We start from the raw sequence: 24,965 nt of genomic DNA on the forward strand, positions 1-24,965 counted from the left end.
AATAAATAAATAAACAAGGAAGTAAATACATGGGCCCAGGAGAAGGTTTGGAAGCATTACTAAAGTTTAGCAAAGCAGAGAATTTTTGTCAATTGCATTGTCAGCCTGATCCATCTATTATAAAACCATAGTCAAACTTCAGAAAAGAGGTCTGGTGTTATATGTTACTTCCTCCTTCTCCCTCTCTCCGCTCCACAAAAACAACTTTTTTTTTTTTTTTCATAATTGCAAAAGCCCTTCCTCGTTACTAAACTCAAAAGGCAATTCTCCACCTCAGTGTCCTGGTCCTGCAGTAACAGCTGATGTTTAGACGAGCAGTTCTGTTTTTTTTTTTTTTTTTTTTGAGACAGCCTCTTTCTGTTGCCCAGGCTGGAGTGCAGTGGCGTCATCTTGGCCCACTGTAACCTCTGATTCAAGTGATTCTCCTGCTTCAGCCTGTCAAATAGCTGAGATTACAGGTGTTCGCCACCACACCTAGTTAAGTTGTATTTTTAGTACAGACAGAGTGTCACCATGTTGGTCAGGCTGGTCTCAAACTCCCGACCTCAACTGATCCTCCTGCCTCAGCCTCCCAAAGTGCTGGGATTACAGGTGTGAGCCACCACACCCAGCCTAGACAAGCGGCTCTTAAACTTTTGTGTCTCAGGACCTCTTTACACTCTTGAAAGTTATTGAGGACCTCAAAGAGCTTTATCTGTAGAAATTAGCCACATTAGAAATTTAGAATTTTAGGCTGGGTGCCATGGCTCACGCCTGTAATCCCAGCACTTCGGGAGGCTGAGGCGGGCGGATCATGGGGTCAGGAGTTCAAGACCAGCCTGGCCAACATAGTGAAACCCCGTCTCTACTAAAAATACAAAAATTAGCCGGGCATAGTGGTGCATGCCTGTAGTCCCAGCTACTCAGGAGGGTGAGGCAGAAGAATCACTTGAACCTTGGAGGTGGAGGTTGCAGTAAGCTGAGATAGTGTCACTGCACTCCAGCCTGGGTGACAGAGGGAGATTCCATGTCGAAGAAAAAAAAAAAGAACCTTAGGATTTTAAATGTTTATTCATTTAAAAAAAACATTGCATGTATTAAAATTTTTTTTTCAGCCAGCGCTTTGGGAGGCCAAGGCAGGCAGATCACCTGAGGTCAGGAGTTGGAGACCAGCTGGCTAACATGGCGAAACCCCATCTCTAACAAAAATAACATGAGTGTGGTGGTGGGCGCCTGTAATCCCAGCTACTTGGGAGGCTGAGGCAGGAGAATTGCTTGAACCCAGGAGGCAGAGTTTGCAGTAAGCCCAGATCCTGCCATTGCACTCCAGCCTGGGCGACAGAGTGAGACTCTGTCTCCAAAAAATTTTTTTTTTTTTTTTTTTTGAGACAGAGTCTCGCTCTGTCGCCCAGGCTGGAGTGCAGTGGCCTGATCTCAGCTCACTGCAAGCTCCGCCTCCCGGGTTTACGCCATTCTCCTGCCTCAGCCTCCCGAGTAGCTGGGACTACAGGCGCCCACCACCTTGCCCGGCTAGTTTTTTTTGTATTTTTTAGTAGAGACGGGGTTTCACCGTGTTAGCCAGGATGGTCTCGATCTCCTGACCTCGTGATTCGCCCGTCTCGGCCTCCCAAAGTGCTGGGATTACAGGCTTGAGCCACCGTGCCCGGCCAAAAAATTTTTTTTCAACAAATTTAGTTTAGAGATATGATTGGCATTTATTATTGATACATGAACTGGGCATCATGCCACCTAGCTGCACTGGGCATGGCAGAATGGTTGGTTTTTGTAAAGTAGCTTCGTCAGGAACAAGGAAACAGAAAAATAAAAAAAGCAGATTGGTTCATATCAGATGACTTTCTTTTTTTTTTTTTTTTTTTTTAAATCTTTTTTTTTTTTTTTTTTTTTTTTTTTTTGGAGACGGAGTCTCGCTCTGTAGCCCAGGCTGGAGTGCAGTGGCCGGATCTCAGCTCACTGCAAGCTCCGCCTCCTGGGTTCACGCCATTCTCCGGCCTCAGCCTCCCGAGTAGCTGGGACTACAGGCGCCTGCCACCTCGCCCGGCTAGTTTTTTTGTATTTCTTAGTAGAGACGGGGTTTCACCGTGTTAGCCAGGATGGTCTCGATCTCCTGACCTCGTGATCCGCCCGTCTCGGCCTCCCAAAGTGCTGGGATTACAGGCTTGAGCCACCGCGCCCGGCCCAGATGACTTTCATATCAGATGACTTTCCTTGTTCAAGCAGAAGAGCCATCCCTATCATGCCTGCTTAGGTTGACTGGACCCTTTCTAATTGGTTGCTGTGCCTCTCCTTGTTTGGGGATTTTTTTGTTTTAGAAATGGTCTGTTCTGTTGCCCAGCCTGTAGTGCAGTGGTCATTCACAGGTGCCGTCAGAGCAGCCTTAAGCAATCTTCCCACCTCAGCTTCCCAACATGCTGGGATTACAGGTGTGAGCCACTGCACCTGGCCTAAATTGTTAAATTTTGGTGTTAATGTACTAGCAGTAATAGACACCTAAGGCACCTGTATTCCAATTACCTACTGCTGCATTAAGTATTATCTAAATCCTCAGGAGGCTAAGGCAGGAGAATCGCTTGAACCTGAGAGGCAGAGGTTGCAGTGAGCCGAGATCACGCCATTGCATTCCAGCCTGGGTGACAGAGCAAGACTCTGTCTAAAAAAAATAAAATAAAAAATAAACCTCAGCATATTTATTTTTTTATTTATTATTATTATTATTATTATTATTATTATTATCTTTTGGAGATGGAGTCTCGCTTTGTCACCCAGTCTGGAGTGCAGTGGCGCAATCTCAGCTCACTGCAAGCTCTGCCTCCTGGGTTCACGTGATTCTTCTGCCTCATCCTCCCGAATAGCTGGGACTACATGCACCCCCTGCCACACCCGGCTAATTTTTTTGTATTTTTAGTAGAGACGGGGTTTCACTATGTTAGCCAGAATGATCTCAATCTCCTGACCTCGCGATCCACCCGCCTCGGCCTCCCAAAGTGCTGGAATTACAGGTGTGAGCCACTGCACCCAGCCTTTCTTTCTTTTTTTTTTTTTTTGATATGGAGTCTCGCACTGTCACCTGGGCTGCAGGTGACAGCAATTGACTGTTTTGTTTTTTTTTTTTTAAGACAGGGTCATGCTGTGTCACCCAGCCAGACTGGAGTGCAGTGGCGCAATCACAGCTCACTGCAGACTCAACTTCCCAGGCTCAAGCGATTCTCATGCCTCAGCCTCCTGAGTACTGGCTAACTTTTTGATTATGTGTAAAGATGGAGTTTTTCTGTGTTGCCCAGGCTGGTCTCAAACTCCTAGGTTCAAGTGATCCTCCTGCCTCAGCCTCTTAAGTAGCTAGGACTACAGGTGTGCATTACTAAGCACAGCTCACAAAATATATTTTAAAATTAAAAATTCAGGCCAAGCACAGTGGTACACATGTTATCTCACTGCTTTGGGAGGCTAAGAGGGGAGGATTTCTTGAGCCCAGGAATAGACCAGTCTAGGTAACATAATGAGACCTTATCTGTACAAAAAAAAGTTTTTTAATTAGCTGGGCATGGTGGCACACACCTGCAGTCCTAGCTACTCAGGAGGTTGAGGCTGGAAGATAGCTTGAGCCCAGAAATTCAAGGCTGTGGTGAGATATATGATCACACGACGACACTCCAGCCTGGATGACAGAGCAAGACCCTGTTTCTGAAAACAAACAAACCAAAAACCCAGAAAGTAATGCCCAAGAGGTTCCTTTTATACAGGTTATCATGGACTGGCATATTAATGAAAATTCCTAGGCCAGGAGCGGTGGCTCACGCCTGTAATTCCAGCACTTTGGGAGGCCGAGGTGGGTGGATCACAAGGTCAGGAGATCAAGACCAGTCAGGCTAACATGGTGAAACCCCGTCTCTACTAAAAACACAAAAAAATTAGCCAGGCATGGTGGTGGGCACCTGTAGTCCCAGCTACTTGGGAGGCTGAGGCAGCAGAATGGCGTGAACCCCGGTGGCTGAGGCAGGCAGATCACGAGGTCAGGAGTTCCAGACCAGCCTGGCCAACACAGCGAAACCCCATCTCTACTAAAAATACAAAAATTAGCCAGGCGTGGTGGCAGGCACCTGTAATCCCAGCTACTCGGGAGGCTGAGGCAGGAGAATCACTTGAACCTGGGAGGCTTAGGTTGCAGTGAACCGAGATTGTGCCACTGCAATCCAGTCTGGCTGGGTGACAGAGCATGATCCTGTCTCAAAAAAAAAAAAAAAGGAAAAAAAAATTATTCAACAACAGTTGTTAAAGCACAGGAAGAGCTGGGCATGGTGGCTCCCACCTGTAATCCCAGCACTTTGGGTGGTTGAGGCAGGCAGATCACTTGAGGTCAGGAGTTCGAGACCAGCCTGGCCAAAACAGTGAAACCCCATCTCTACTAAAAACACAAAAATTAGCTGGGTGTGGTAGCCCACGCCTGTAATCCTAGCCACTGGGGAGGCTGAGGCATGAGAATCTTTTGAACCCCAGAGGCAGTTTGCAGTGAGCCGAGATCATGCCACTGCACTCTAGCCTAGGCAACAGAACGAGACTCCATCTCAAAAATTTAAATTAAATCAAATCAAATAAATAAATAAAATAAAATAAGGCACAGGAAAGGAAGGCTTTATTCAGAGCCATTACGATAGAGAGAGGGGCCACAGTGGCAGGGGCTTGCAGTGAGGAAGACAGGTTGGGCTCAACTCCAAATACTGCATGGGGAAGTGGGAATTCACAGCCCAGGATCAGGGTGGGGTGCAGTGGATGGAAAGTTACTAAGACGAAATGTCAGGGGTAAGGGGGGATTCTGGCTCAACCAACCTAACAGGATTCTTGCTGAAGACACGCCCAGGTTATCAGACATCACTTGGGGGCTGGTGGAGGATGAGGAACCTGATCAGATGTCAAAGATGGGAGAGGGTTCTTGCTAAACTGACTTAGCAGGGTTCTTTGCTAAAACTGGATTTGACAAGGAAGTACACAGATGAGCCTAGCAGGAGATTCAGAGGCTTGACTAGTTTGGCCATACAAATAATTTTTTTGTTTTGTTTTTTTCTGTTTGTTTTGTTCGGCTCACTGCAACCTCCACCTCCTGGGTTCAAGCGATTCTCTTCCCTCAGCCTGCAGAGTAGCTGGAATTACAGGTGCCTGCCACCACACCTGGTTATTTTTTTCTGTATTTTCAGTAGAGATGGGGTTTTGCCATGTTGGCCAGGCTGGTCTCGAACTCCTGACCTCAAGTGATCCACCCACCTTGGCCTCCCAAAGTGCTGGGATTACACCCACCGCGCCTGGCCCAAGCAAATCATTTTTATCAGGGGATTGACTCCAAAGAAAAACAATAGGAGAGGAGATCCTGCAGGGTCACAGCCGGTACAAGAGCCTGGCCGCAAGGAAGCCTGGTGACAGGAGAGGGAACAGAGCAGTGCTGACCTGCTGAAGGGAAGGCAGAGGTCGGACAGCTACCTGGATTAGTCATCGCATAACAACTTGGCATCAGCCATGCTCTGCCATCTACTGTGTGGCCTCCGGCAAGTGACTCTCTCTGAACATCCACTTCCTCTCATGTTAATTTCTTTCTCCGAGGGTTGTGAGAGGCCTTGGCAAGCCATGGCCATAAAGCAATCATGGGCTGGGCGTGGTCACTCATGCCTGTAATCCCAGCACTTTTGGGGCACTGAGGTGGGAGGATCACTTGAGGCCACGAGTTCAAGACCAGCCTGGGCAACATAGTGAGATCTGGTCCTCACAAAAAATAAAAAAATTATTCAGGTGTGGTGGTGTACCTGTAATCCCAGCTACTCTGGAGGCTGAGGCAGGAGGATCCCTCGAGCCCAGGAGTTTGAGGTTGCAGTGAGCTATAATTGTGCCACTGCACTCCAGCCTGGGTAATGAAGTGAGACCCTGTTTCACTTTTTTTGACATGGAGTCTTGTGTCACCAGGCTGGAGTCCAGTGCTGCAATCTTGGCTCACTGCAACCTCTGCCTCCTGGGTTCAAGTGATTCTCGTGCCACAGCCTCCCGAGTAGCTGGGCTTACAGGCATGTACCACCACACCCAGCTAATTTTTGTAATTTTAGTAGAGATGGGGTTTCACCGTATTGGCCAGGCTGGTCTCCATTTCCTGACCTAGTGATCTGCCTGCCTTGGCCTCCCAAAGTGCTGGAATTACAGGTGTGAGCCACCGCACCAGGCCAAGAAAAAAATTTTTTGCTCATACAAAGTTAGCTATGGGTCTGGGTGACTATTGAGGGCAGAAGTCCTCGATGTCAGGGCTCAGCCCTCTTCCTTCATGTGGCACCTCCAGGTTTGCTCAGCTCCTAGTGTGGCCGGGGCAGCAGAAAACAGAGCATGGAGCATTCTGCACTGCCTTCCCCTGCGCCGGCCACAAACACAAGGTCTTGCTGTGTCCACTGGGCTGGAGTGCAGTGGTTGCACTGGTTTTGAAATACTTCTACAAGGAGCATTTAAAGTGTTCTACATCCAACACTTCTACTTACGTTTTATTGGCCAAAGTAAGTCACATAACTATGCCTGAGTTCAACAGAGCCTAGGAGATGGTGGAGGGCATTAGTAATGCTTGCCCTACTGTCTCACTGCTGATGCTGAAAATCCAGTGAGAAAATACACACAAAATATATTCATTCATTCATTCATTCATTCAACAAACGTTTACTGGGCACCTATGATGTGCCAACCACTGTTCTAGGAACTGGATACATACCTATGAGTAAGTACATAGCAGTGAACAAGACATATAGAAATCCCGGCCCAGCCGGGCATGGTGGCTCACACCTGTAATCCCAGCACTTTGGGAGGCCAAGCGGGTGGATCACCTGAGGTCAGGAGTTCAAGATAAGCCTGGCCAAGATGGTGAAACCCCATCTCTACTAAAAATACAAAAATTAACTGAGTGTGGTGGCAGTCGCCTATAATCCCAGCTACTCGGGAGGCTGAGGCAGAGAATTGCTTAAACCCAGGAGGTAGAGGTTGCAGTAAGCCGAGATTGCGCCACTGCACTCCAGCCTGGGCAACAGAGTGAAACTCCATCTCCAAAAAAAAAAGAGAGAAATCCCGGTCCACGGCAAGCTCACATTCTAGTGGAGAAGACAGAAATCTGGATAAATACGTAAAGTACACAGGGGTGGGAATGGTGGCTCAAAGTGCTGTAATCCAAGCACTTTGGGAGGCTGAGGTGGGTGGATCACCTGAGGTCAGGAGTTCGAGACCAGCCTGGCCAACATGGTGAAACCTTGTCTCTACTAAAAATACAAACAAATTAGCCAGGTGTGGTGGCGGACTCCTGTAATCCCAGCTACTTGGGAGGCTGAGGCAGGAGAATCGCTTGAACCCAGGAGGTGGAGGTTGCAGTGAGCTAAGACCATGCCATTGCACTCTAGCCTGGGCAACAAAATTGAAACTCCATCTCAATAATAATAATAATAAAATAAAAAATAAAGTACACAGTGTGTGAGCGGGTGATAAAAGACAGGACCTTCCAGAGATCACTAGATGTGTAGACTTGAAAGATCTGCTCCCCAGACCTGGGGCTGGAGAAGGTCTTAGTAATGGAGTGGCGGCCTCATGTCTTCATGTCTGCCCTGAGATAGAATGTTTGGGTGTTGCTGTGCTTGCAGGGCCTCCATGCTGAGTTTTGTCTGTGTTCAGCTGGGAACATGCAGGTGACCCTGCCAGGCAGGCATCTTCTCACTTTCTCCAGGGGGTAGAGATGAGGGCAGGGAGGTGATGGGAAAGATCACTAGGGACTTGGTGGCTGTCATAAGAACGCTTTTTTTTGTTGTTTGAGACAGAGTCTTGCTCTGCTGCCCAGGCTGGATGGAGTGCAGTCGTGCAGTGGTGCAATCAAGGCTCACTGCAGTCTCTACCTCCTGGGCCTGGGCTCAAGTGATCCTCCCACCTCAGACTCCTGAGTAGCTGGGACTACAGGCACATGCCACCACACCTGGCTAGTTTTTGGTATTTTTTGTAGAGATGGGGTCTTGCCATGTTGCCCAGGCTGGTCTCAAACTCCTGGGTTCAAGCGATCCTCCTGCCTCAGTCTCCCAAAGTGCTGGGATTCCAGGCATGAGCCACCACACCTGGCCCTGTTGTGAGAACTTTTGACTGTTTCCTGGAGTGGGGGCAGCCAGGGCAGGGCTCTGAGCAGCAGGGCCCTGACCTGACTCAGGTGGTCTCAGGCTTCCTCTGGCTCCACAAGAGGAGCAGACAGCGGGGAGCAGACAGAAGGGAGCAGGGAGACCAGGGAGAAGGCTGTGGGGTGTCCAGGTGGAGGCTGCGCCAGGGTGGGGACCGTGGAGGGGAAGAGTTTAGTTTCTGTAGGTGGAGCCAATAATATCTGCTGACAGGCTGGAGTGGGTGTGAAGGAGAGAGGTGAAGGACCACCCCGGAGTGTTTGGCCACAAGTCACTGGAAGGACAGAGCTGCCACTAATCTAGGTGGGGAAGGTGGTGAGGGAGCAGGTTCTGGAGGAAGGTCAGAAGCTCAGTTTAGGATATGTAAAGCTTAAAATGCCTCTAAGGGCCGGACGCATTGGCTAATGTCTGTAATCCCAGCACTCTGGGAGGCCGAGGCGGGTGGATCACGAGGTCAAGCGATCGAGACCATCCTGGCCAACATGGTGAAACCCCGTCTCTACTAAAAATACAAAAAATTAGCCAGCATGGTGGCGGATGCCTGTAGTCCCAGCTACTCAGGAGGCTGAGGCAGGAGAATGGCGTGAACCCAGGAGGCAGAGCTTGCAGTGAGCCAAGATCGCTCCACTGCACTCCAGCCTGGGTGACAGAGCAAGATTCCGTCTCAAAAACAAAACAAAACAAAACAAAAAACTGGGCGTTGATAGCCTAGAGATGGGATTTAAGCTGTGCATAGAGGGGAGGCACCCCATGGCATGAGTGGTACAGAGAGGAGGATGGAGACCTAACACCTGGGGCTGGCCAGGAATAAGGGGTTGGGGGCCAGAACTAGATGACAATATGGTTACGACTGGCAGTGAGTGCCATGAGAAAGTACAGGTCATTTTGAAAGCATATAACTGGAAGCTCCACCTAGTCTCAGGCTGGGTGGAGACAGGGAGGGCTTTCTGGAAGAGATGACTCCTGAGGTGACACCTGCAGCTTGAGTAGCTACACAACCAGGCCAGAAAGAAAAAAGGTGGCAGGAGAGTTCCTGGCCAGGGGCATGAGGGCTGGCAGCAAGTGAGCCTCGGGAGAGGGCAGAGAGCTGCAGCAGTCTGGCAGGGAGGGGTGTGGTGAGAAGGGAATCTGGATTAGTCATCACCAAAAGATTTGTCATCACCCAAGCCCGGGACCAGATCTGGTTCTGCCACCCTCCGTGACCCTGCCTTTCAGAATCTCCGTTCTCTCTCCTGCCTTGCAGACAAGGCTTGTGTAGCAGTTACCTTGGCCTGGCCCCAGCAAGGCCTCAGGAAACATCAGCTGCAACTAGTTTTGTCTGTTGTGATCTTGTTATTTGAGCTATTATATTAATTATATTATTAACGCATAAGGGTAGTGGTTAAGGATACAGGCTAGGGAGCGTGGCTGCCTGGGTTTAACCTCAGAGTGGGTTTACTTCTCTGTAAAATGGGGATAATAAATAGCATCTATGTCACAGGGCTGTTAGGAGAATGAGGGAGCTGATGGACGTCAAGCACTTGGAGGAGTGCTTGACAGTTATCTGTTTTTTTTATTTTTTATTTTTTTGAGACAGTTTTGCTCTTGTTGCCCAAGCTAGAGTGCAATGGCGCGATCTCGACTCACTACAACCTCTGCCTCCTGGATTCAAGCGGTTCTCCTGCCTCAGCCTCCCCAGTAGCTGGGATAACAGGCACACGCCACCACGCCCAGCTAATTTTTTATATTTTTAGTAGAAACAGGGGATTTCACCATGTTAGCCAGGGTGATCTCAAACTCCTGACCTCAGGTGATCTGCCCGCCTCGGCCTCCCAAAGTGCTAGGATTACAGGCGTGACCCACCACACCCGGCCTGTTTTTGTATTATTTAAGGATGACTAAGAGTCCACCAGCTGAGGAATACAGGTGGCCTCCAGGCTGAGGGAGCAGCATTGGCACAGACATAGAGCTAATAGCTGGCATTTACAAAGCATTTATCACCTATTTATTTATTTATTTATTTATCTGAGATGGAGTTTCACTCTTGTTGCCCAGACTGGAGTGCAATGGTGCAATCTTGGTTCACTGAAACCTCTGCCTACTGGGTTCAAGCGATTCTCCTGCCTCAGCCTCCTGAGTAACTGGGATTACGGGCATGTGCCACCATGTCCGGCTAATTTTGTATTTTTTAGTAGAGACAGGGTTTCTCCATGTTAGTCAGATTGGTCTTGAACTCCTGACCTCAGGTGATCTGCCCAACTCGGCATCCCAAAATTCTGGGATTTCAGGCGTGAGCCACTGTGCCCAGCTATTTATTTATTTGAGACAGTGTCTCGCTCTGTCACCCAGATTGTAGTGCAGTGGCATGATCTCGGCTCACTGTAACCTCTGCCTCTTGGGCTCTGGTGATCCTCCCACCTGTCTCCAGAGTAGCTGGGACTAGGCACATGCCACCACACTCAGCTAATTTCTATATTATTATTATTTGTAGAGACAAGTTCTCACTATATTGCCCAGGCTGGAGTTGAACTCCTGAGCTCAAGAGATCCTTCTGCCTCAGCCTCCCAAAGTGCAGGGCATACAGGCATGAACTATCACACCCAGCCACTGCTTTAAGTTTTTTTTTAATAATCAGTATTCCTGCAGATATCATTTAATTTTTTTTTTTTTTTTTTTTTGAGACGGAGTCTCGCTCTGCCGCCCAGGCTGGAGTGCAGTGCCCGGATCTCAGCTCACTGCAAGCTCCGCCTCCCGGATTCACCCCATTCTCCTGCCTCAGCCTCCCTAGTAGCTGGGACTACAGGCGCCCGCCACCTCGCCCGGCTAGTTTTTTGAATTTTTTAGTACAGACGGGGTTTCACTGGGTTAGCCAGGATGATCTCGATCTCCTGACCTCGTGATCCACCAGTCTCGGCCTCCCAAAGTGCTGGGATTACAGGCTTGAGCCACCGTGCTCTGCCGATATCATTTAATTTTGATAGGGAGCCTAGTGGTTTGGAGCAACCCATGATCACATTTTACAGATGAGAAAATTGCTGCTCAGGAATATCAAGTCACTGTTTTGGGGTTGTGCAGTTATTACAGGGCATAGCCAGGATTCAACTCAAGCCTAGCCAGCCTCCAGGGTAGGGACTAAGAGCCAACCAGCCTGCCTGGGGGCCATATTTAGCTGCCCCTGAGGAGTCCTGAAAAAGTACTGGACACCTGTGGCTCACGCCTGTAATCCCAGCACTTTGGCAGGCCGAGGCGGGTGGATCACCTAAGATCAGGAGTTTGAGACTAGCCTGGTCAACATGGCGAAACCCCGTCTCTACCAAAAATACAAAAATTAGCTGGGCGTGGTGGTGCACGCCTGTAATCCCAGCTACTCGGGAGGCTGAGGCAGGAGAATCGCTTGAACCTGGGAGGCGGAGACTGCAGTGAGCCAAGATGGCGCCATTGCACTCCAGCCTGGGCAACAGAGCAAGATGCTGTCTCAAAAAAAAAAAAAAAAGAAAAGAAAGAAAAAAACCAGGCTATGTAAAAACAATATTGTTAAAAATTAAATTAAATCAAAAAAAGGCCGGTAGCCCATACCTGTATTCCCAGTACCTCCCAGTACTTTGGGAAGCTGAGGCAGGAGGATGGCTTGAGGGCAGAGATGGCTTGAGGCCCGGAGTTCAAGAGCAGCCTGAGCAACATGGCTAGACCTCCTTCTCTATTACGTAAAAACAACAATATTTTTTAAGTAAATAAAGAAACCCGGCCGCCGCCAAAGGAAACTTCCTGTGTCTGGGGCCTTCTTTAGACACTAGCATACTGAGGACACCCTTTGGGCCAGTCCAGGAAGGAATGATTCAGGTGGCCCCTGACTGGGGCGGGACGTGGTAAGGTTCGCCTGGGAGGCGGCGCCTGCGCTGCCTGCGGTTTGACTGCCATCCGGGCTGCTGCAGGCACTGGGAAAGGCACTCCAGCCTCAGTCCTCGCCACAGACACGGGCGATTGTCCTCCTGCGTGTGAGCCAAAGCATACTACAGGCCTCCAGGAGGTGTTTGTCGCGACAACACCTGGAAAGGGCCCGTGCGGAGTCCCTTAGTGAGCGGACCGAGAAAACTGCCACCCTGGAAGGATATTGGCAGGCCCTAGGGGCTGTCACACTACGACACTGGGGGGGTGTGGGTCTCCTCCGAGTTCTCATCACCCGGCGCCTGCACCCAGACCTGAGGGGTGTCGGGAAGACCCCAGCCTACCGAGTCAGGGCGGGGTTAAGACCTCCCGCGCTGGAAACGTGTAGGGCGGGGCCCAAATCCGGGTCCCGCTAGCAGGGCGGTGTGGGGTGCGCATGCGCAAGTTCGCTTCGGCTCTAGGACCGCGCGGGAGACAGCCGGGCCGCGGTGCAGTGTCAGACCCGAGAGTTGCGGCCTGAGTCACCGGCCCCGCCCTCTGGAGCCGGACGCTGCGGGAGGCCCGGGAGCGGCAGCGGAACGGACTCCCAGACCTCCGGACGCGTGAGGTGGTAAGCGCCCAGCCCGTACCCCCTCCGCACCCCTCAATTCCGGCTTTGGCGGCCCCCAGACCTGGCGAACCGTGAAGTCGGCCTCAGGAGCCCCCCAGATCCATGGTCTCAGATTCGAACCCTCAGACCTGTTCGACCCCCTTTCATGCCGTCCCGGGGACGTCCCGTACTTCTCCACCCTCTGTCTCATGATCCAAAATACAGGCCCATAGGTTTCAGAGATACCCTGTGAATTCTTCCTTGGGGTGTCTTGAACCGCGATCGTAGATCTGTGCCCCCAGTTCCAGCGAGGGACTCCATTATCCGGGAACCCAGGGCTCACAGCCACGATCTTAGACCCAAGCCCACAAAGCCAGAGGTGACACTGGAATCCTGCCGCTGGGAATACCTGAATTCTCAAGCCCACATTTAGGATTTCCTAAACCCCGCCCTGGGGCCCTTTAGGCGGTGGGTGTTTGCTCCGCGCCCATGACCCGCCAAGGACCTTTACATTCAGTCTGGGCTCTGGATCTCACATTCTAGCGCCCAGACACGTCAGGCACGCCTTACGCCAACTTGGGGTCCCCACCAAGAGAACCCCCACCAGACCTACACCCTCCCGTTAACGCGTGCACCCAGTCCAGGCTCCCTCAAGTCCACGGGTGCCTTTTAGATCCGAGGAGGTTGCAAACCTTCCGAGGACAACCCGCCCTCGCAAACTCAGACCCCCATCCGGAGGCCTCAGATCCCTCCTCCCATGTCCAGCTGCCGGAAATGCGTGTTTGAGGCGAGGGTGTGGGCTCAGGGGCGAAGCACCCACTGGTCCCCTTTTTTCCCCCCAGCAGTGAGTCGCAGCCATGTTCCTGGTTAACTCGTTCTTGAAGGGCGGCGGCGGCGGTGGCGGGGGAGGCGGGGGCCTGGGTGGGGGCCTGGGGAATGTGCTTGGAGGCCTGATCAGCGGGGCCGGGGGCGGCGGCGGCGGTGGTGGAGGCGGCGGCGGAGGCGGTGGAGGCGGTGGAACTGCCATGCGCATCCTAGGCGGAGTCATCAGCGCCATCAGGTAAGGCGGCGACTATCGGAGGGGCGGGGCCTGGAAATGTGAATGGGAGGTGCCTCAGGGGGGCGTGGTCCGGGAGGGGCGTGGTCTAACAATAATAGGATTAACCTGGAGGCTAACATGGGTACCTGAATTAGGCCGGGGTGGCCTAGTTTGAGAGTCCTGTTATAAGGGGGTGGACCCCAATGAGGTAGATATCAGTCCTTGGGAGTGGGGCTTGATATGGGAGTAGTCTGATTGTGTGGGATCAGGACAATGTGGTCCTGAGGGGACCGATGTGGAGTTTTGGAGGGTGGGGCTTATGGGTCTGGGCCCAGCCTGCATTGGCTAACCTGGAGATGAACGTTAAAGGGGCGGAGCCAATGCGTCTGAGTGACATTTTACGGTCGGGGCTTGACTTATGAGTGTGGTCAGAGGTTTTAGGTGGGTTAATGAGGAGGTGAGCCCAGGAGAAAGCAAGACCTAATGGGATATAGGAAATGGCCCAGAATGGGCTGGGCTTGCTGGGAACTGGCTGGATTAATGGAGAAAAATGCCCTGGTAGGGGTAGGGCAGGTTGGCCTAATTAGTCATGGCCACTGAGCAGTGATCCCTTGAAGGGACGGGGACCAATGGCTGGGGTAGGATGTTGGGAAGACAGGTGTTTAGGAAGGGGGCCATGGAGTAGAGTCTTGGGCAGATGGCACCTAAGGAGGATAAGACCTTGGGAAGCTGGGGCAGAGCCTCTATGAAGTGAGCCCTCCAAGGGGCGGGGGTTTTTGATTCTGTGTGGGATTTTTAGGTTGAGGGTGGCCGAGATGACTGGAATCTGCCACTGGGTAGGTGTGCCTGGCAGCAGTGGAGCCTCCCAGGGTACGGATCTCTGGGTTTCCTGAAGGGTGGGGTTGGCCTGAGGAAGGGAGAAGAGGGGCACGACCAGGGCCGTGTGGATTGGGACAGATGAGGACAAGAACAGATGAAGGGCACAGCAACCAAGTAAGGAAGATAGCGGCTGACGTCTGGAGCGGAGCGTTGGGGCTGATGGTTCTGTAGTGCTGCCCGTTGGAGGCCCCGCCCCCGACACTAACCCCTCCCCCTTATCTCTTCGCAGCGAGGCGGCTGCGCAATACAACCCGGAGCCCCCGGTAAGCCCGTTCTGCAACCAGACCCCCTTCTCCTGCCAAGGCCTCTTCGAGGTCCCATTCCTGTTCCTGTAGAGAAGTCCCACCTTCCTCCCCTTCTTGTGAAATTCCTCTGCCAGTTCCTCCCGTGCCATGTCCGCAGCTTCGCCATGGGTCTTAGCCATGCCCCACATACGCGCACCCATTCACTACCACCTCTCATTCTTTTTCTCATCAAGCTGCCCAGCCCACTCTGACTTTCCCACCCAGGGTGCCTTGGTGTGGGGAGCCGTCCTGGCCGGGTTCCCCTCCCCCTGCTCTGAGCTCTCCTCCCTCTGCAGCCCCCACGCACACATTACTCCAACATTGAGGCCAACGAGAGTGAGGAGGTCCGGCAGTTCCGGAGACTCTTTGCCCAGCTGGCTGGAGATGTAAGTAACCTGGGGTTCCCTGACCCCGTCCTAACCCTTCCATCCCTTCTCTTGTGGCTGCCCTTGCGCACACACCCTTGACCGTGACAATCCCAGTGTTCCCATTCTCCATGACATTCTCAGACCCTTCAGTCACGCCTGACCTGCCCCTAACTTCCGCCTGCAGGACATGGAGGTCAGCGCCACAGAACTCATGAACATTCTCAATAAGGTTGTGACACGACGTAAGTGACCAGGCTCAAGGAATAGGGTAGGTTTAGAGGCAGAGGGGCCTGAGTGGCTTTGACCTCTGGCCTCTGACTTTCAACCTGTTGCCCACAGACCCTGATCTGAAAACTGATGGTTTTGGCATTGACACGTGTCGCAGCATGGTGGCCGTGATGGATGTATCCTTGGGAGCAGTGTGGGAGAGGCCCTGGGTGCACAGAGAGTTTTTTGAGAGTATGTTTGGAAAGCCAATGTGTAGCCTTCATATCCACAGATGTGGAAATGCATTCATCAGAGCACACTCACCTACAGACATGTGGCAGTAAATCATAACAATGCCAGCTGTTACAGCTGGCACTTTAATTATATAAAGTGACCGAACCTTCACAACCACCCTGTTGGACAGGCACAATTATTATACTCCATTTTACAGATGAGGAAACTGAGGCTCAGTTTCCTGAGAGAAGCAGTCATTTGTCTCAAGTTATAGATAAAGGTCAGGCGTGGTGGCTCATGCCTGTAATCCCAACACTTTGGGAGGCCGAGGTGGGCAGATCACCTGAGGTCAGGAGTTCGAGACCAGCCTGGCCAACAGGGTGAAACCCCATCTCTATTAAAAAATACAAAAATTAGCCGGGCGTGGTGGTGTGCAGCTATAGTCTCAGCTACTTGGGAGGCTGAGGCAGGAGAATAGCTTAAACCCGGGAGGTGGAGGTTGCAGTGAGCAGAGGTTTCGTCACTCCAGTCTGTGGACTCAGGTCTTTTGGGCTTGGGAACCTAAATGTATAACAGCCACATGCACATGTACACACACACACCCCTAAGAGCACACCCACATGCGTGAAAGTGTATGAGGCAGTGTGCTCAGGAACACACATATATCTGTATATGGGCCAGCCATCAGCTGACCTTTGATGCATGCATATTTTTATTTATTTTTGTTTTAAAAAATAGTTTATAAGGAGACAAACTTTCACTATATTGACCTGGCAAGTCTCAAACTCCTGACCTCAAGCAATCCTCCCGCCTTGGCCTCCCAAAGTGTTGGGATTACAGGCTTGAGACACTGCGCCTGCCCTTATGCACATTTAACACATAGGGCAGTACAGACACACACATATATACATGTCACGTAATCACAGACATATTGCATAGAGCGAAGCAATCCCAACTGTACCTCTTAACCAGGTTATTGAACCTCTCTGTGCCTCAGTTTCTCTGTCTGTAAAATGGGTGAGTGATAATGGTGATACTGAATTGGAGCTACATGCAAAAGTTTTAGCATTGTGCATAACGCATAGTATGTGGTCTGTACACATTAGCTCTTAACTATGATATTGGGTAGAGTTTTCAGCTTTGAATATGTTTCTTTCTCTGGAAATAGTCCTGGTAGAACTGGTGTCCCGAAGATTTAGTGAGAAAGTGATGTTCCTGAGCTCAACGATCCACCTGCCTTGGCTTCCCAAAGTGCTGGGATTACAGGCATGAGCCACCATGCCTGGCCACACACTTGTTTTTCACATGTCCTAACATTTATGAAATTGAGTTACTGTCCATAATTTTCTTTTCTTTTTTTTTTTTTTGAGACGGAGTCTCGCTCTGTCGCCCAGGCTGCAGTGCAGTGGCCGGATCTCAGCTCACTGCAAGCTCCGCCTCCCGGGTTCCCGCCATTCTCCTGGCTCAGCCTCCAGAGTAGCTGGGACTACAGGCGCCTGCCACCTCGCCCGGCTAGTTTTTTGTATTTTTTTTTTTTAGTGGAGACGGGGTTTCACCATATTAGCCAGATGGTCTCGATCTCCCGACCTCGTGATCCGCCGGTCTCGGCCTCCCAAAGTGCTGGGATTACAGGCTTGAGCCACCGTGCCCGGACTTTTTTTTCTTTTTTTGAGACAGAGTCTTGCTCTGTTTCCCAGGCTGAAGTGCAGTGGTACCATCTCAGCTCACTGCAAGCTCCACCTCCTACGTTTGGGCAATTCTCCTCCCTCAGCCTCCCAAATAGCTGGGATTACAGGTGTGTGCCACTACGCCTGGCCAATTTTTGTATTTTTAGTAGAGACAGGATTTCATCATGTTGGCCAGGCTGGTCTTGAACTCCTGACCTCAAGTGAACCACCTGCTTGGCCTCCCAAAGTGCTGGGATTACAGGCGGGAGCCACCGCGCCTGGCCTATCAAGAATTTTCTGGGCCGGGCGCGGTGGCTCACGCCTGTAATCCCAGCACTTTGGGAGGCCGAGACGGGCGGATCATGAGGTCAGGAGATCGAGACCATCCTGGCTAACACGGTGAAACCCCGTCTCTACTAAAAAATACAAAAAACTAGCCGGGCGAGGTGGCGGGCGCCTATAGTCCCAGCTACTCGGGAGGCTGAGGCAGGAGAATGGCGTGAACCCGGGAGGCGGAGCTTGCAGTGAGCTGAGATCCGGCCACTGCACTCCAGCCTGGGCGACAGAGCGAGACTCCGTCTCAAAAAAAAAAAAAAAAAAAAAAGAATTTTCTGAATGAGCAATTAACAACTCTTCAGGCAAGGAATGTGTACTTTAGAGTAGTTGAATATAATTCCTCATGGTTATGTTCCTTCTGTCACCCAGGTTGGAGTGCAGTGGCGTGATCTCAGCTCACTGCAAGCTCTGCCTCCTGAGCTCATGCCATTCTCCTGCCTCAGCCTCCCGAGTAGCTGGGACTACAGGCGCCCGCCACCTCGCCCGGCTAATTTTTTGTATTTTTAGTAGAGACGGGGTTTCACTGTGTTAGCCAGGATGGTCTCAATCTCCTGACCTTGTGATCCACCCACCTTGGCTTCCCAAAGTGCTGGGATTACAGGCAGGAGCCACCACGCCCGGCCTAGTTATGTTTAAAGAGAATCCTTATTTAGAAATATAAGTGACGATATGTATGGATAAAATGAAAAATAAAACTGCACACCAGGTGATATGACTAGGACCAAGCGGGAGCTGGAGTTTCAGCTCTGGCTCCCCTGCTTGCTGTATCACCATCGTGTCCACAGTGCATGTGATGCGTGCAACTGGGTGTAGCTGTTGCTATTCTTTTTTTTTTTTTTTTTTTTTTTTGAGACGGAGTCCCGCTGTGTCGCCCAGGGTGGAGTGCAGTGGCCAGATCTCAGCTCACTGCAAGCTCCGCCTCCCGGGTTTTTACGCCATTCTCCTGCCTCAGCCTCCCGAGTAGCCGGGACTACAGGCGCCCGCCACCTCGCCCGGCTAGTTTTTTGTATTATTATTTAGTAGAGACGGGGTTTCACCGTGTTAGCCAGGATGGTCTCGAACTCTTGACCTCGTGATCCGCCCGTCTCGGCCTCCCAAAGTGCTGGGATTACAGGCTTGAGCCACCGCGCCCGGCCGCTGTCACTATTCTTAACACCCTCCCACCAGAGCGACACCACAGGCAAGCTGGGCTTTGAGGAATTCAAGTACTTGTGGAACAACATCAAAAGGTGGCAGGTGTGTAGCAACCTCTGAAATCCCTGGCACCCAGACCCCCAAGCCACGGAGATACCATGCTCCACAATGCTCATTTGGACCTGATCTCTCTGTCCCCACAGGCCATATACAAACAGTTTGACACTGACAGATCAGGGACCATTTGCAGTAGCGAACTCCCAGGGGCCTTTGAGGCGGCAGGTATGGCTGGCAGGGACATGGTGGGGCTGGGAGTGGGATGGGTGAGAAAACCTTTACTCAGCTGGTTTGGTCCTGACTCCTGGGCATGGGAGTGGGTTGGGCCATGTGGCCCCCACACCTGAAGGACTAAATCCATCTCAGGGTTCCACCTGAATGAGCATCTCTATAACATGATCATCCGACGCTACTCAGATGAAAGTGGGAACATGGATTTTGACAACTTCATCAGCTGCTTGGTCAGGCTGGACGCCATGTTCCGTGAGTGACACCCCAGCTGTCTTCCTGGGTGGGGATTCCTATGACCTCTATGGGCCAAAGTCTCCTCTAAGCCTGACTTTGAGGTAGGCGATGCTAGGGGCACAGGGATGACAGAATCAGCCCCAGTTTCTGCCCTCATGGAGCGCACAGTCTAGTGGAGGAGAGACGAGTCCCCAGACAGTGACAGTTCAGACTGGTGATGGCTGAGAGGGGAAGCTCAGGGCAGAGTGATGGGTTGTGATGGGGGCAGCACAGGCTGAGAGTCTAGGGCTCTGGTGAGGGAGAGAGTGAGCACAGTGTGCTCAGATTGTGCTTGGGGAAGCCTAGAGGGCAAATCCAATCCAGGAGGCACCTGATGCAGCCCAAGGGGTCAGAGAGGGCTCACTGGAGAGGGAACATTGGGACCTGAGGGATGAGGAGAGAACTTAGTGAGCAGGTAGGGAATACTGTTGCAGGCTGAGGGAACAGCCTGTGCAAAGGCCTAGAAGGGGAAAGAAGATGGGGCTTCTGGTACTTTTAGCTTGCTTTCTTTTCTTTCTTTTTTCTTTTCTCTTGTCTTTTCTTTTCTTTCTGCCTTCCTGCCTTCCTCTTCTTTTCTCTTCCTTTCTCTTCCTTTCTCTCCTCTCCTCTCCTCTCCTTTCCTTTCCTTTCTCTCTTCTTTCTTTTTTTTTTCCTTTTTGACAGAGTCTTGCTCTTGTTGCCCAGGCTGGAGTGCAGTGGCACCATCACAGCTCACTGCAGCCTCAACTCCTAGGCTCCAGCAGGCCTCCTGCCTCAGCTTACCGAATACCTGGGAGTACAGGCACACACTGCCATGCCTGGCTAATTTTTTAAAATTTTTTGTAGAGACAGGGTCTTGCTATGTTTCCTAGGCTTGTCTTGAGCTCCTGAGCTCCAGCAGTCCTCCCACCTCTGCCTCCCAAAGCCTTGGTATTATAGGCATGAGCCATTGCATGTGGCCTTCTGAGTGTTAGTGTACTGAATGCTGAAGACATGGCTGAGAAGTAGGAATTACTGTCCTTATTTTACGGAGGAAGAACTTAGGGTTCAAGGAGGCAAAATCTCTTGCTCATAGTCACCCAGCTAGGAAGTTGCAAAGCCGGAATTTGAACTTGGATCTGTCAGAGATCTAAGCTAAGTAAGAGAAGTTAGGAGCAGTGGACATGATTAGGTCATGCAGGATTGTGGGTGCAAAATTTGGGGGTGCTCAGACTCTACCAGGGACATTGGGGAGCCATTGCAGGTTCTAGGTAGAGGGAGGGACAGGGTCAGATTTGGCTTTAGAAAGATCCCTTGGCCTTACCGGGCACGGTGGCTCATGCCTATAATCCCAGCACTTTGGGAGGCCGAGGTGGGCGGATCATGAGGGTCAGGAGTTCGAGACCATCCTGGCTAACACAGTGAAACCCCGTCTCTACTAAAAATACAAAAAATTAGCCGGGTATGGTGGTGGGCAACTGTAGTCCTAGCTACTCGGGAGGCTGAGGCAGGAGAATGGCGTGAACCTGGGAGGTAGAGCTTGCAGTGAGCTGAGATTGCATCACTGCACTCCAGCCGGGGTGACAGAGCGAGACTCCGTCTCAAAAAAAAAAAAAAAAAGATCCCTCGGCCTCCAGGCCGGGCACAGTGGCTCACGCCTATAATCCCAGCACTTTGGGAGGCCTAGGCAGGAGTATCACCTGAGGTCAGGAGTTCAAGACCAGCCTGGCCAACATGGCGAAACCCCATATCTACTAAGAACACAAAAATTAGCCGGGCGTAGGGGCATGCCTGTAATCCCAGCTACTCAGGAAGCTTAGGGAGGGAGAATTGCTTGGAACCCAGGAAGCGGAGGTTGCAATGAGCAGAGATCATGCCATTGCACTCCAGCCTCCAGCCTGGGTGACAAGAGCGAGACTCCATCTCAAAAAAGAAAAAAAAGAAAGAAAGATCTCATGGCCAGGACAATGCATGAAGAGTGACAGAGGAAAAGAAGCAGGTATGTGAGATAGCAGGGAGGTGAAGAAAGTGGACAGAAAGGGGAGATGAGGCCAAAAGTCACATAAGAAGGGCCAGGAAATAGCCACTGGATCTGCCAGCAAGAAGGCTGATAGTCAGGAGGATCGTTTGAGACCAGCCCAGGCAACATTGTAGGACCCCATCTCTACAAAAAAAAAAAAAAAATAGACACTGGATCTACCAGCAAGAAGGCTAATAGTCGGGAGGATCGTTTGAGACCAGCCCAGGCAACATAGTAGGACCCCATCTCTACAAAAAAAAAAAAAAAAAAAAGTAGCCGGGCGTGGTGGCACATGCCTGTGGTCTCAGTTGCTCGGGAGGCTGAGGTGGGAGGATCACTTGAGCCCAGGAGGGTGAGGCTGCAGTGAGCTATGATCTTGCCACTGGACTCCAGCCTGGGCCACAGAGACATTGTCTCAAAAAAAAAAAAAAAAATGAGGGCCAGACATCGTGGCTCACTCCTGTAATCCCAGCACTTTGGGAGGCCAAGGTGGGCAGATCACCTGATGTCAGGAGTTTGAGGCCAGCCTGGCCAAAATAGTGAAACCCCGTCTCTACTAAAAATACAAAAAAATTAGCTGGGTGTGGTGGTGCACGCCTATAGTCCCAGCTACTCAGGAGGCTGAGGCAGGAGAATCACTTGAACCTGGGAGGCAGAGGTTGCAGTGAGCCAAGATTGTGCCACTGCACTCCAGCCTGGGCAACACAGTGGGACTCTGTCTCAAAAAAAAAAAAAAAAACAAAAGGCAGCCAGGGAGTGCAGGACGCTGTGGGTGTGGACACCTGAGGGTTGTGGTAACTGAGTGATGATAGTGTAGTCATTGTGTCTAGATTCCCTGTGGGTGGGGAACATGGAGTGAAGTTTCAGGGCAGATGTGGGGACCTACCTGTAAGACTCTAGGGGCAGGAAGTAGAGAGTGCAGAGCCTCCCTCTAGTAGCCTGTTAGTCTTGGAACTGGAGAGGATGGAGCATAGATGTCAGTAGGAGGCTGGGGCTGGGCAGAGGTGATATCAGTACACAGAGGCCATTATTGAGGAGGGTAACAGCTTGGATTCCAATCCTCATTTCTTCACTTTCTTGCTGTGTGACCTAGGGCATGGCCCCTCCCTTCTCTGCCTCATTTTTTTTTTTCTTTTCCTTTTCTTAATTTTTAGTTTTTTTAAAAAACAGAGATGAGGTGTCTGTTGCCCAGATTAGGGCTCAATTGATCCTCCCATCTCGGCCTTCCAAAGTGTTGGGATTACAGGTGTGAACCACCATGCCCAGCCTGTGCTTCATTTTAAAATGACACTTATCTCACAGAGTTGGATTAAATGAGCTAATACCTGGAAAGCACTTTACACTGAGCTGGGTGAAGGGGTGGCCTGCCCCTCCACACCTGTGGGCGTTTCTCGTTAGGTGGAACGAGAGACTTAAGAAAAGAAATGAGACACAGAGACAAAGTATAGAGAAGGAAAAAGTGGGCGCAGGGGACCGGCGCTCAGCATACAGAGGACCCGCGCCGGCACCGTCTCTGAGTTCCCTCAGTATTTATTGATCATTATCTTTACCATCTGAGAAAAAGGGAAGTGGCAGGATAATAGGATCATATAGGGAGAAGGTCAGCAGTGAGACATATGAATAAAGATCTCTGTGACATAAGTTTAAGGAAAAGTGCTGTGCCTTGATATGCATATGCAAACATCTCCGTAAACCTTTGTAGTGCATAAAGAGTAGCATTGCCGCTAGCTAGCCCCCGTCCCACCTTCAGCCCTAAGGAGGTTTTCTCCTTTCTCAGTAAATAGAACATACAATCAGGTTTTACACCGAGATGTTCCATTGCCCAGGGACGGGCAGGAGACAGATGCTTTTCTCTATCTCAACTGCCAAAAGGCCTTCTTTCCTCTTGTACTAGTCCTCCTCAGCACAGACCCTTCACGGGTGTCAGGCTGGGGGACGCTCAGGTCTTTCCCTTCCCACAAGGCCTTATTTCAGACTATCACAGGGGGAGAAACCTTGGACAATACCTAGCTTTCCTAGGAAGAGGTCCCTGTGACTTTCCACAGTGTATGTGTCCCTGGATACTTGAGATTAACGAATGTTGACGACTTTTAACCAGCAAGCTGCCTTCAGGCACTTGTTAAACAAAGCACACCCTGCACAGCCCGAAATCTGTTAAACCTTGAGTCACCACGGCACATATCTCTTGCAAGGACAGGGTAAGGGGTAGGGTCACAGATTAACAGCATCTCAAATACAGAACCAAATGGAGTCTCTTATGTCTACTTCTTTCTATATAAACACAGTAACAGGCTGATCTCTCTTTTCCCCACAGCTGGGCACACAGTAAATACTCAGTGAAGTACCAGCTGCTATTATTGTCATCCCATATATTTGTGTAATGTTATTATGCTAAAAACCAGTCTCCTTCCTTCCCTACCCCTAAACCTCCCCATCTCCTCCTCCAGGTGCCTTCAAATCTCTTGACAAAGATGGCACTGGACAAATCCAGGTGAACATCCAGGAGGTAAGAACCCCCATCTTGGGGTACGGGTGCCTGGGGGGACCCCACCCCTTGGCCCTTCATACCAGCTCTGAGCTGCAGTCCCCTCCCTCCTATTTTGCCAGCAGTCCCTGGGTGAGGGCAGAGGGGCTGGTGCTCTGGGGTTCCCTGTCCTCACTCTCCACCCTCCTCTCCCCAGTGGCTGCAGCTGACTATGTATTCCTGAACTGGAGCCCCAGACCCACCCCCTCACCGCCTCGCTATAGGAGTCACCTGGAGCCTCGGTCTCTCCCAGGGCCCATCCTGTCTGCAGTCACATCTTTGTGGGGCCTGCTGACCCACAGCTTTTGTTCTCCCAGCACTTGTTACCTAGCTTCTCAACATCCAGGGCCCAATATGCCTGCCTGGAGTTTCCCTTGACTCTAGAACACTCTAACAAGCTCTGTCCAAGGGTCTCCCCACTCCCACCAGGCCCTGCACACACCCGGTCCGTAACCTCTCCCCTGTATCTGTGCCAAGCGTACCATTTGTGATGCCTCCATGCCCAGAGGGCCCTCTCTCGGTTCTGGGAGGATGACTCCAGTCCCTGCACGCCCTGGCACACCCTTCATAGTTGCCACCCAGGCGGCCAAGCTCCAGACCGTGCCAGACCCAGGCGCCCCAGTGCCTTTGTCTATATTCTGCTCCCAGACTGCCAGGCCCAGGAGGAAATAAACATGACCTGGTTGCTGATCTCTATGCGATCTGCCTCCTGATCTGATCTGAGAGAGGAGGGAGGAGCTTGGGCTCTGGGTCCTGGGGAACTGGGGAGGTCGTAGATTCATCCCCAGGGCTGGATCTGTGGATCTCCTTGTCTTTTTCTTATCTGTATTTTTTTTCTCATCCTGAGCTGTGGAGGCTGAGACAGGACCCAGAAGGCCCCGTGATCTCTGCTTCTGCTTCCAGAGTCCGGGCTGGAGGGAGGCCTTAATACCACTCCTGGTCCTGTCTCCCAAGGCCATGTTTGCCCCTCTTGCAGCTTCTCCATCCACAACAGAGGCCTCTGCCTCTGTTGTGTCATGGACCATGGTCAGTGTCTTCCTTCCCACTTGAGGACACCACCCCATGTCCGCGGGTCCCGAGGGGCAGCCTATGTGTGCTGTTTGGGGTACCCAGCAGAGGGCCCAGAGGCAGCGACATCCTAGGAGTAG

General features: G+C 51.3%; 1 protein-coding gene across 6 annotated transcripts; it reads left to right on the forward strand.

Moving 5' to 3' along the window:
- Nucleotides 1–12,485: 12,485 nt before the first annotated feature.
- LOC105495478 (calpain small subunit 1) lies at nucleotides 12,486–24,513 on the forward strand. 6 transcript variants are annotated; one of them, XM_071086408.1, is made up of 11 exons: nucleotides 12,486–12,627; nucleotides 13,452–13,666; nucleotides 14,754–14,787; nucleotides 15,105–15,194; nucleotides 15,361–15,418; nucleotides 15,516–15,580; nucleotides 18,788–18,856; nucleotides 18,958–19,036; nucleotides 19,178–19,294; nucleotides 23,741–23,799; nucleotides 23,975–24,513. In XM_071086408.1, the coding sequence occupies exons 2-11, from the start codon at nucleotides 13,464–13,466 to the stop codon at nucleotides 23,999–24,001; spliced, it is 801 nt and encodes a 266-aa protein (XP_070942509.1). In that variant the 5' UTR covers nucleotides 12,486–12,627; nucleotides 13,452–13,463; the 3' UTR covers nucleotides 24,002–24,513. The 6 variants fall into 6 exon arrangements, with proteins under 6 accessions (XP_070942509.1, XP_011763403.2, XP_011763405.1 ...); XM_011765101.2 differs by having other exon boundaries at nucleotides 12,488–12,627; nucleotides 13,449–13,666; XM_011765103.3 differs by lacking the exons at nucleotides 12,486–12,627; nucleotides 13,452–13,666 and adding an exon at nucleotides 13,723–13,853.
- The last annotated feature ends 452 nt before the right edge of the window (nucleotides 24,514–24,965 follow it).

This window comes from Macaca nemestrina, chromosome 20, assembly GCF_043159975.1.
Source record: "Macaca nemestrina isolate mMacNem1 chromosome 20, mMacNem.hap1, whole genome shotgun sequence".
In the NCBI taxonomy this organism is placed as follows: domain Eukaryota; kingdom Metazoa; phylum Chordata; class Mammalia; order Primates; family Cercopithecidae; genus Macaca; species Macaca nemestrina.